The 13599-nt window shown below is 28.0% G+C and overlaps 1 protein-coding gene across 1 annotated transcript; it reads left to right on the forward strand.

The window, feature by feature from the left end:
* The first annotated feature begins 5487 nt into the window (after window positions 1-5487).
* LOC141672680 (polyadenylate-binding protein-interacting protein 5-like) lies at window positions 5488-9691 on the forward strand. The gene is made up of 3 exons (XM_074479333.1): window positions 5488-5622; window positions 7102-7544; window positions 9225-9691. Exons 2-3 carry the CDS (start codon window positions 7125-7127, stop codon window positions 9375-9377), a joined length of 573 nt encoding a protein of 190 aa, XP_074335434.1. The 5' UTR covers window positions 5488-5622; window positions 7102-7124; the 3' UTR covers window positions 9378-9691.
* The last annotated feature ends 3908 nt before the right edge of the window (window positions 9692-13599 follow it).

Genomic DNA, 13599 nt, shown 5'->3' on the forward strand with positions numbered 1-13599 from the left:
CTGGTAAAAAGCCACTTCCAAAACTCAAAGGCATTGTGATCAAAGAAAGGACACTTACTGAAGCAACATTGGCTAGATCACAACCGCAGATAGATCCAAGATCCAAGGGTAAAGAAAAAGTTGGTGAACCTATCAAGGTTTATGTGCCTCCTGAGGATGAAGAAATTACTGATGAAAAGGATGATCTTGCTCTGACTTCAAGAAAAGTTCTTAAAACAACCTCTGACATGGCTCAAGTTGTTCAGAGTCAAGAAATTGTAAGTTCTGATATTCAGAAGAAGCAAGTAACCTCTGACATAGCTCAAGTTAACTTGATATCAGAAGATAGACCAAAGACACTCCTACCAGGATTCACTAAAGCAAAACAGACTCAACCTTTGAAGACTACTGCAAGTGGTTTTGAAGTAAGAGTAGTTACTGGAAAGGAAGCTAGAGATAAAACTGGATTGGGAAGTGTTGAGGAAAGAAGAATACATAACACTACCAATGATCCAACTTCCTTGAGTGAACCAGGTATTGGAGCAACTCCTGAGAGATTGAATCAACTGAAATCTGTACAAATGGTTTACCATACCTACTTGAAATAATACATCATGTTGTATTTCATGACAGATGGTAGGGTTTATCATATAAGACAAAATGTCATTCCATTGAAGTATTTTGAAGAATTGGAGCATGTACTTTTCTTACTTCAAGTGGATGACAGAATAACAGGAACTGCTGCAAACTATTTAAAAGAACAGATTCAGAGACAGAAAAGGCTTTATTCTGTTAAGTCTGACAGCACATACGTTCCAAAGTACAGAGATCACAATGGTGATATTGTTGATATGAAACCTAATACTGCTCAGATCAGAACATATCTTGGTATTAAGGGACTTGAATTCAATCTGGAGTCTGACAAAGCCTATGTCATAAGACTAGATCAAGAGTTGAGAAAAGCAAAGATCAATGATCTCAGAGCTGCAATCTTTCAAACTGGTGAAGATACTGCAGAGCTTAAAGATGCCAAAAGGAGAATGATTGATGAACTCAGATATGCTGAGAAATGTTTGTTGAAGAACTATCTCAGAACAACTCCTGACATCAGAGAGATCAGATGATGAAGCCAAGTCGAAGATCTACAACTGCTTAAATTCTGATATTTGTACAGACTGAAGTTGTTATCAGAAGTTGAATATTGGTAAAACTTTAAGAACTGTAAGTTGTAGTTATCTAGTCTAATTCTCATGCATTTGTACTTAATGTTTTTGACATTATCAAATATCTGTTAAACTTGTATATTATGCTAATTTACAAGTTGGGGGAGATTGTTAGATATATTTGATAATGTCATGGCTAATATAATTTATGTTTAGATTTCAGATCTTACTTAACAGGACAAATCAGTACTTAACTGTTGATCAGTACTTATACTGGAAGTCAGGACTTAAGGATATCAGTACTTATATTATCAGGAGATAATTATCAGAAGTTAGATATCAGAACTTAAGTGCTGAAGGATGATCAGATAAGGACAGTAGCTGATTAAAGGAAAGAAGATCGAGATAAACATAATAAGAGATATGCATGAAGAAGGAGTTCCGTGAAGAATGGAATACTTGGAAGAAAAGATATATGATTGATATATTTTAGGAAGCAAAATTATATTCCATATCAATTAGCGATTATCTTGTAACTGTGTAGTATATAAACACAGACATAGGGTTTACACTATAAGTGTTATCATATTCGAGAAAATTATTCATTGTAACCCTAGCAGCTCTCGTGATATTTGTTCATCACTGAGAGGTAACAGTTCCATACTGTAACAGAGTTTATTGTTTCAATAAAGTTTGTTTTCTGTTACTTAATATATTAAAGTTCGATTTGATTGTATTATACACTGTATTCACCCCCTCTACAGTGTGTGTGACCTAACATAATCCTGGTTCAATAAATTTTATTTATTAATTGGGGTTATTCGTTTACCGAAATTAAAAATAATGTTCTTATCATATTTATTTATTTAAATAAATTATTTAAAGTAAATAAAAAATTTTAGATCTAAATTATGAATTGAGGTTAATTCGAGATGAAAAATTAAACAATTTCGCTATTTAACCATTAAAAATAGTAATTATATATACGAGAATAACATTTTTCTTAATTTTTTTCCAATCTTTACTTCTTATTTTTTCTTACCAAATCCTATTTTTGAGATTTATGACCGATAAATTCAATATTTTATAATTTTTGACTAATTGTTATAAATTTTTTAATTTTAATCTGATTTTCGCTTAATCTCTTTTGTATATAATAGTAGAACATGTTAAAATTCATGAGATTTTTTATTTTCATTAAAATGACTATTTTACCCTTTTATGTGTTTTTTTGGAAAAATATTTTTCCTGGGAATCGAACCTAGGTCTTACAATAACTTTGCAAGAGTTTTAACCACTGTTATACTTACACCATATGTGTTGTTAATTATACACATATTAGGTATATGCTTGTATGTCTTTAAACGAATAAATATTGTGTATTCTAATTATTGAGACTTACTAGTAACTTATAATCATATTTTTCTTTTACATTTGCTACTTTTTATCATATTATTATATAACAGTTTTTTGAATTAACATATATGTAATATTTTATTAAATACACACGATATCAAGCAGAGTTAATCAAATTGAAATCGAGTGTTATACATTTACGATAGAGGAGAACATGGTGATAAAATTTACGAGATTTTTTTATTCTCATTAAAATGACTATTTTATCCTTGTATGTTATTTTTTGGAAAAATATTTTTTTAGGAAAACGAACATAGGTCTAACAATTGTTTTGCAAGAGCTCTAACCACTGTCCAACTTACACCATACGTGTTGTTAATCATACACATGTGTTATTAATCATATACATACATATTAAATATCCTTTTGTATTTTTAAACGAATATATATTTTGTATTCCAATTATTGAGACTTGCTCATAACTTACGATCATATTTTTATTTTACATTTGCTAATTTTTGTCATATTATAATATAATATTTTTTTAATTAACATATATGTAATATTTCATTAAATACACACGATATGAAGTAGAATTAATCAAATTAAAATTAAATTGAAATAAAGTATTTCACATTTACAATAGAATATATCTAATAGTTCAATAAATATATTTTATCCCAATTTATTACTGACAACATATAATTAATTTACATTAATTATTATATAGAACTAAATTATATTATTTGATTGGATCCATTCTATAATCTTTTTAGAAATATAATTATATTAATCACGATAAATATCATAGAAATTACTTCATAAAATTCTAAAAGAATGTATAAATTTAAACAAATGGTTATGACAATTGAGTCGAATTTATAAAAATAATTTTAAAAAATAAATAAATATTATTGTTGAATTAGTATACGGGGAAAGATTGAAATCATTCACGAATAAAATTCGTCAACGATTAAAATAATGCTATATTAATCACTATACTAGAAAATAATTCATGTATGACCGATATCAATACTATTATCACTATAACATATTCTCAAATACATATCACATGCGACACATATATATTGTTAACTACACGTCATCGCCATGAATATAACAATCTTGTACATATATTTTAATACAACATCAATGAAGTTGGACGGATACATTGTCGATTTCAAATACAACAAGTTACAATTATCATACACCCATAAATATTGCACCTACACAAAATTTAATTAGTATGAACAAATTTTAACACAAAAATTACATCTACCAAAAAAAATTATTATAACCAGAATCATTAAAGAATGAAAAAAACGAAACACAACAAAATATTTCATCACAAAAAAGTTTAAACAACCATCGATGATAAGTTGTTTCGAGTGATATTTTTACTACACTTCAAATAAATTATTAAAAACTAAACATTTTATTTTCTAACAAAACCCGTACTAAAGTTTTTGAAAAAATAAAATTAACTTTTTTTTGTTTATTCTCGTGATAAAATCTAAGAACAAAATTTTGTATATAATTTTTAATGGTTATATTGTTTTTTATTATTTTAAATTTTAAATATATTTACACCGATATTTAAAATTGAAAGCTGAAAAACTGATAATTAGACCACCTCAAGTGACTGCAAATACTAATATGTTGAGATCGGTAAACAAAGTATAATAAATGGGCTCCATTTCAGTGGCTAGTTTATAACACATTTAAAATATCATAAAAATACTTAATGTTATATCAAGAATATCATTCCGAAACTCCGTGCATTCCAAGTTAAAATCACAAATATATTTTGTTTTCCAATATTTTAAAAAATACACGGTCACATTTGTCTTGTATTGCTTACCAATTACAAAAGTTGACGACAATAATGATTTTGACACTGAGTTGAAAAAACAGAAAGATCCTGAATCACCCACAAAGTTATTTTTCTTTTAATATAAAAAGATATTATGTATTCTACATCTATATTTTAGAACTTTGCATTTTACAATTTATTTTCATTTTCATAAAATATGTATAAATGTAATTGTCCATCATTGATAATTACAAATCTAAATTTTCGATTTTATCATACTTCTTTCCCCTTCATCTTGTATGATTACGAACATAAAAATTTAATTAAAGAAATATTTTTAATTTAATATTTACATCCAAAATAATAGTCAACGGATATTTTGATGATTACTAAAAAATGTATGTAACTCGTACGGGCTAGTACGGATATTAAAAAATATACTACGGTTAAACCCGAAATCGGGTTGTGGGCCTAAATTAGGGGTGTACACGGTTTGGCCAACCCGACCAATCCAAACCGAACCGACCCTATTTCAGCCGAACCAAACCGATTTTTTTCAACCCGATATATAGTTGGGCTGAAAAAATGTCAACCCGATTTAATTGGGTTGGATATGGTTTTCCATAATTTTAAACCAATCCAACCCAACCCGATTAAAATATATATATATACATGCTAATAAGTTAATCCAAATTTATGTTTAGATAATTTACATAGATCCATATATCTCTAACTCTAAATGTAACTTATAACCTCCGTGTTCATAGTTCATTTCGTAGCAACAATAGATGTTTGATTAGTGTTATATTTTTTGCATTTATGATTCATTCCAATATTTAAAGCGTAAGCAATATTATTAGTACTTTTGATGTCGAAAATTAGATGCTTAAGACTATTCAATATGGAGGATTGTAATATTGTTTTGAACTATTTTCAAGTGTTTTAAACTTTGAAACCTTATGTTTTATTATAATTTTTTATATTAATTTTGTATATTTAATAAACCGATCAAACCGATCCAAACCGAACTAAACCGAAGTATACAAATTGGTTTGGGTTACAAATTTAAACGGTTTGGGTTGGATTGAAATTTTGAAAACCCGAATTAATTAGATTGGGTTGCTAAATTTTCTCAACCCGCCCAACCCGATCCGTGTACACCCCTAGCTGGATAGTTACCTAAAAAATTATAAAAATAAGAATAAATAATTAAAGTATTAAAGCGTCTCCTCGTTACTCCTTTACCAGTTTCCACTTGAGAAATACAATACAATAGCTGCTTGGTGAAATCTAGGGTTTCAATCAAACTTTGTGAGTTTTTATCGCCCCCATTCTACCATTTGTATACGATCTCTCTCAGTATTATAAGTTTGTATTACTAATATTGTTTTGTAATACTTTAATGCGCTTTTGATCGATCATTTTTATATATTTACACACCTTTTATATCTTCTTATTGTGTTTTAATTACTTGAATACGATCATATATACATGTACGTTGTTTTGTTTGATGCGATCTTATTGCTTTTGTTTCGTTACGCTTGAATATGTTCGATTCGATATGGAATTTTTGCTCTATTTATCGCGGTTAGTTGTACTCGGAGAATTTAGTGTTTGATTTGATATTGTTCTATTGGTTTAATTGCTGTGATATGGATGTACACCTTTTTTATGCTATTTTTTGTAGGATTCTTTTATTAATACAGTGTGATTTTGTAAAATAATAGAATGTTATGGTGTTTTATTGGATCAAACATTTTTACTTTATTTAGTTTGAATATTATTCAGTCGAATTTAGACTTGATTAGTTAAGAATCAAGTGGAATATTTAGAATAGATTGTTTTGGTACCAGATTAATAAAATCTAATGGCAGGTGAATCTAGCAAGTTATGATGTATTGGTTCGAAAAAATTTACTCTATTAAGTTACGTCTAAATTGGAGTAAACATTGCATATAAGCTTGATGTCAGTAATGGATCACTCTGTCCCAATTAGCGATTTTCACCTTATTGAGAAAATCTGAGGCACTTTAATTTGTATTATTTGATTCTGTGTCATTTTATTTTCTGGTTGTTTCAATATTCTTGTTCTATTGTACTGTTTTATTGTTTTTGACTTCTGAATGTCCTAATTAGAATGTGTTAGCAATTTCATATCACTGTTATATGTTTGAATCTGGAGGGTATATTATTTTTTGTGCTAATGATGTTTTTTAATTGGATGTTCGTTACTATAATTATGGTGATTTGGACCTCCTCCGTTAGAAATACTGAAAGTTCTTAGTATTATGTCAGTGGATAAAATCATCATGCACTCGATTTATAAAGTGATGCTAGGTTTCTAAAGCCCTATCTTGTACCCAACTTATAGAATCTTCTGTTTACAGAATTTGGACAATTGCGAGCAAGTTGTGAATTAATAATTCTAAAAATGTTCTATACATCTTTTTACATTTATGTAGTGAAATATATGCCCAGTTTCAGACACTGACTCAATATAAGAGCAATTTTGACCTTGCTGAGCAGAGTTTGAGGCACTTCCTAGTGCTATATTGATTTAGTTTGTTTAACTATAAAATATCAATATGCAATTGTTCATCTTAGTTTGAAATATGCTGGTTGTACTGAACCTTTTTAAAGTTACTTATCTTTTTGATAGTCATTATTAGAATGTTTTAGCAAGTACATATTAATTCTAATGTTGAAAGTGAACTCCTGATAAGGGATATTTATTCATTATAAAGACATTTTACAACTTTAGCCATATTTCTAATTGTAATTAATTTCCAGTGAGCTGTTTATGTACTGAGGCAATGAAGGCTGGAACATTTTCTTTGAATCCCTACGCAGCATCATACATCCCCATCTCCAGAAGAGGAATCTCTGATGAAAATAAGGGTTTTGAAGTGACAGAAAATGCTTCTAGGAGTGTAGATGGACCACAACCTGTGATTTCAACAACAAATAACCAGTATCAAATGGCTCGTCAAAGCTACAATGTCCAAGGTACTGTTTCTGAGGATTCTAAGTTGAAGAGTCACAGTGTTCATGGCTCATCCTCGCAATACCCTAATGAGATGACTGAGAAGCAGAAGTTGGACGAGCAAAGCGACATGGATTTGACATATCTTCAGCTGACATTTCCTGGTGTATCAGATGATTCTCTTTCTGTTGCCTATCTAGCAAACAGCGGTGACCTGGATGCAACAATTGATATGCTGGTTCAACTTGAGGTAAATTTTTGAGTCTCTTTGAGTAAAAGTGTGTGTGAATGTTTTCAACTGCTATTTAAGATTGATATACTTTTCTATGACTGGTTTACACTTGATACTAGGTGGTTCCCCCCAGGCCCCACCTATGTAGTTTGTAATAATGTTATATGCGTATGGTCCTAGACGATCTGTCAAAGCATCATGTTCTTTTAAATGTAAAACAAAAACCTGTATTTTGGACCAAGAAAATATAGGAGATAAGAACTTAAGAATGTTTGGAGTGGTGCAATTAAAATATGATGATTCTGATAGTCATAATGACCAAAATCTAGCACATTGACTGCTCATAGTAAAAACAGTCGAAGAGCATCTCTATTTTTATTGTGGTAGGGAGGCTATATAGCTTCCCAGTTTATTCTTGAAAGCTCCTATATTGTCTCCCTCTTCTCGACAGTTGGTCTTAGAACATTCTTGGTGTTTTTAATTGGTGAAGTAGTTCATGCCTGATTGTTTTCCCTAATACCATTCAAGTCAGTAGTAAAAGAGTCATAGATCTTTTTGTTTTTAAATTTCCCGTACGTGATCAGTCAGAAACTTGAATGAGATAAAAATATAACTTATAATCACATTAGCACACGTGATACTTTTTTTGCACTTATGTTTTTTATTTAAAACGTAAGACTTCTGGCAGCAGATATGATTGTGGTTTGAAGCAGCAGATATGATTATGGTATGCATGCTCTTGTTTAGAGCAGATTATGCTACAGCTCTTGAACATTCTTCTGGCATGCGTAAAATCTATTATTGCTAACATTTGTAGTATTGAATATTCTCCTCCCTTGGTAAATCTTCTCTCTTCTTCCCTTTATTATTTTTGTTATAATCAATACATGTCGACACACCTGTTTGTATTTTTTGTTCAATTTGCATTGTTGATAGTTGGATCCATTGTTTGGTTTTTGAAACCGGAATAAGCATTTTTCTGGCTTTTTGTCATGGTGTGAGGTAAATTTTGTATAGAAGCATTGATTTCCTTAACTAGTTATTCTTAATTGAGAAGTAAATCAAAGAATGTTTGTTCTCCTCTTATAGTGATATTATGAAATGAGGTATGAATTTACTATATAATACTGAGGCACTAGCGGTATGAATTACACATATTCATTGCCAATGCTTACTAGAGGGTAGTAAGGGTCTGTTTGGCGAACAACTTATAAGCTACTTATCAACTTAAAAGCCCGTAAGTACTTATCGACAACTGTTTGTCGACCCAACTTATAAGTCGAATAAATAACTTATAAGCTAATAAGTGGAATGTTGGTAACGACGTACTTTTTCTCAACTTATTTTGATTTATTCGTTTTTTATTAACTTTTGTTTTAAAATATATATTTGTAAATATTTTTCTAATTTAAAACTCACGAGTTAAGATAATTATATTTAAAATTTATTTATTTTAATTTATTTAAGTAATAAAATTTCTGACTTATAAGTAAAATTATCCAAACACTTATATAACTTATAAGTATTTATCTACTTATCACTTATAAGTCAATTATTCATTTTAAGTCATAAGTTACTTATTTTAAGATTTCCCAAACGGACACTAAATTACCTATGTGTTTATAGCTTATTTATATCAGATACTTGTAGTTACAGATGAGTATGGATTTGTAAATCGCTGATTGTTTTACTTCACAGCTATATACCGGAGAATCTACTGAAAATCTTCCCGACACTTTAGACATTGGTGATGTAGCAGAATCAGGGACTTCAAGCCACAAATTGAAGAATGTGTCGAAAAGTGAAGTTGGAGGTTCCTCTTCAGGTGGTAGTCAGCCTCTTTCAACCTAATTGAGTATGCAAACAACAATAGATACAGTCTACGTTCATCCATCTATCCCTCAATGTTCATCCATCTGTCCCTTCTCACACTATAGTTTTCTGATAACTAAATTGTGAATGTGCACTCAAATTAGGTTTTTAGTTCGATGTTATGTACAGGTTGGAGCTCTGCTTCTACTTTAACTGCATTTTGGACCTGCCACGAAAATATGAAGTTGTAGATGCAAGTGATTGTCATTAATGACTACGATAACTACTTCGTTATAACTTGTCAATGAGAAAATCAGTACTACTGCAATGGAATATATACCTTGAACTAATAACCTGTTATGCTTTATGTGATTTAAGTTTTATGAAGTAAAGTTAAAACTATAATGCAATTTAGTGCCTGCTTGGATATCTTAAAATAAGTAACTTATGACTTAAAATTAATAAGTGGCTTAAAAGTGATAAGTAGATGAATATTTATAAGTTATGTAAGTGTTTGGTTAATTTTACTTATAAGTCGGATTTTTTTTAACTTAAATGAACTAAAATAATTAATTTTTAAATATTATTTTCTTAATACATGATTTTTAAATTAACTTAATATTTAAAAACATATAATTAAAAACTAAAATTAATAAAAAAACAGAAAAATTTAATTAAGTTGAAAAAAGTAGGTTATTGCTAATATTCAACTTATGAGGTTATAAGTTATAAATTTGACGGGTTGACAAATACTGTGAGATAAGTAATTACGGGTTTATAAATTATAAGTAGATAAACATGCCCTTAATATGCCAAACCAGTCATTTTTACTTATTCTTTTTGTTAAACTTTTTACTCTTTTGTGGTTCCTATAGTCCTCTCTTGAAAAAAATAAACAATAAAAAATACTTGAATTTTAATACCTTAGTATTTCTTAGACTAATTTAAAAATGACAAATTAATATATAGGTGAAAGTATTTTCAGTTTTTTATAAATTCAGGTTTAGCAGTGTTCGAATATTGAACAAAAATTTAATGAATGAACAGAAAAATAAGTTAAATTTTATTAATTTTAAGGTAAATCATTCGTTATCGAAGATGAACACCCTTATGGCCTTATCCGTTTCCTACTCTCCAACATGTTCATGTGTTTAAATTATCAAACCTTAACATCTTTTACAAAAAAAAACAATCAATCTTATCATTATTTAAAAAAAACAAATTGTATCATCTATACTATACTATTATAAGCAAAATATATAATAATTTGGTTGGTTGGTTCACACTAGACCTGACAATACTGGTATACGACACGTGGACACGGAACGAAACGATACGAATAATTAGTGTTTGGTTTCAAAAATTTGGTACATGAACACGAAAGTACACGAATACGAAAAAATACAGATATAATTAGTGTCGGGTCTGAGTTTCTGATATAGGTACACGACACAGAACGAAAGTATACCGAATAAATAAATAGTTAAACATTTTAAAAAATATAATATATATATATTACATACAAAATATGAATTTTACGTATTCTAAATAATATATATATAATTGTAATTTGTAAATACTAAAAGTTTAAATACACTTTATTGGTTATTTGACTAGTTGAGCAGTTGTGATTATTTAGGGTTTTAACTTTTGTCCCTTTAATTTTCATGATTTTAATTTCTTTTGAATGTCCAACAATTTGTAATTTGTTGTACGCAAAAACATTTTCAATTGTTTCGTACTTTTGTATTCAGAACTTTGTTGTTCACTATTTAAGACCATTTAATTATTTATTGCATTTTTTAATATTTAATTTTTTTCGTATATAATCCGTGTACTTTAGTGTACCAAAATGGGTAAACACGAATATATTAGTGTCGGGTTAGTGTCACCAAATTGGTACACGAATCCAAATTCGGGTCGGGTTCGGGTTTAAGGTTTGGTACACGAAAGTACACGGAACGTTTGTACACGACACAGAACGTTGTCAAGTCTAGTTCACACCTTCTTAAAAAATATGTTAACACCTTCCAAAATAAAGTTTAAACAATTATAATTTAATTAAAAAAATAAAACCATGTATCTAATATAACTACATACTATTATGAATTATTATCTAACTTAATTTCTAATCACACTCAATTTCTATCTTACCTCTTTTATAGGGAACCAATTTAATTTTAGTAATTCAAATCCGCACAGTAAAGCGGAGGTCTTAGTAGAAGGACTTATTAAGATTTTAACTATTTAAATTATAAGTAAACTAGGAAATAATTTGGTTAGTTGGTTCACATCTTCCTAAAAAGTCAGTTAACACCTTACAAAACAAAGTTTAAACAATTATAATGTAATTAAAAAAAATAAACCATGTATCTAATATAATTATATACTCTTATGAATTATTATCCAATTTAATTTCTATTCACACTCGACTTCTATTTTACCTCTTTTTATAGGAACCAAACACTTTCAAGATTAATTTTAGTAATTCAAATTATAATATAACAAAATAATTAATAAATCAAGAAAAAAAATAAAAAATCAATATAATATTAAGAAAAAAAACAATACCAAATCATTCAAATACACCACGGCTATTCAACTCTACCACTTTCATATAGGTACTGCGGATGTACAGTAAAGCGGAGGTCGTAGTAGAAAGACTTATTAAGATTTTTACCTATTTAAATTTTGAATCTTTCAATAATATAATACATACAAAATAATATGTAAATGTTTTAACTTTATTAATCTCGATAATGCATACTTATTACTTTTCTTAAATTATTTGATATAAAATAATAAAATTAAATGTTATAATCAGTCCGTACATCGCACAGGTTATAAACTAATATATATAATTGGAATAAAAAGATAAAATGGTATGATTTGATCGTAATGGATAAATAAGTAATTTACCTGAAAAAAGATAAACTATGAATGGATCAATGAGTGCATCTATACGTTATACACTCTATGTATCTAGGCTCCGTCCATTTTATGGTATAGATGAACAAGAAGTTCAGTTTTTTGGTATACATGTTCAAAAAATTCCAAAAATGGTACATAAAGCCTGTAAGTACATCTATACCAAAAGTACAGGCGTTATGTACCATTTTTGCAATTTTTCGAACATGTATACCAAAAAACTGAACTTCTTGTTCATCTATACCATAAAAGGGACGGAGCCATGTATCTACATACTAATGCAGGTAATCTTTCAAAAAAAAATTATGAATCGTAAAAAATTTAAAGTACATGAATAGTATAAATTATAAAAACTAGAAAGAAATATAATATTATAATAATATTTTTTATTACAATTCAAAATTGAAATACAAATTTAATAATATATATTTAAAAACACTATGACATTAAAATATAAAGTATTTTTCCAAAATCATTACTATAACCGAAAAATTATAAAATATTGTTATAAACACGACAAGATATAAATCCAAACAACTTTCTAACTTTAGATCAAGCTACACAAAATTAAGAAAAGAAAATATATAAACAAAATAAAAATAAATATATAAATATATAATGTGATATGATTAGAATATTCTCTTTAAAAACTTATAATGTGAAAAAATACATACAACGAAAAAATTAAATAAATTTTAATACATATGTTAAATAAATTTAATAATTTACTTGAAGTAATAATTTTTACACGGTTAAACATAACACATACACTAAGTGAAACAAAACAACCTACAAGCGCCAAAAAAATTATTAGAACAAAAATGAAATAAAGAAAATAAAAAAGTGTAAAGGAATAAATATAGTATTTAGTATTTGACATGTTTGAATATATTATGTATACTTTAATATTTTGAAAAGAATTTAATAAAAAAAATGAAATACTTATTATTCTAAATTTTTCTAGAATATATTTTAGATAAAAATAATTACCAAATAAATATATTTTGAAAAAGGTAAATATTTTAAAAAGTAGAATTAATTCAGTTTAATTATAAGAATAAATTAATAAAATACGGTAAGTTTTAGAAAAAAAAGATAAATATTGAAATTGAATAAATTAAAGATGCAATTAAATCATCCGTGTATCACGGGTATAATGTTAGTTCAATCTAATTGACTATCCTCGATTCTTCAATATATGGATAACTTTTAAGTTAAATTCACTTTATATTCAATCAACCCATACTGCACAGTCTTTCTGCATACACACTACACACTAATTTGATTACATTTATGGCTGTAAAATGATATGGGTAGAATCGAACCGCCGCAC

The sequence above is a fragment of the Apium graveolens genome, chromosome 7 (genome assembly GCF_009905375.1).
Source record: "Apium graveolens cultivar Ventura chromosome 7, ASM990537v1, whole genome shotgun sequence".
NCBI classification, from domain to species: domain Eukaryota; kingdom Viridiplantae; phylum Streptophyta; class Magnoliopsida; order Apiales; family Apiaceae; genus Apium; species Apium graveolens.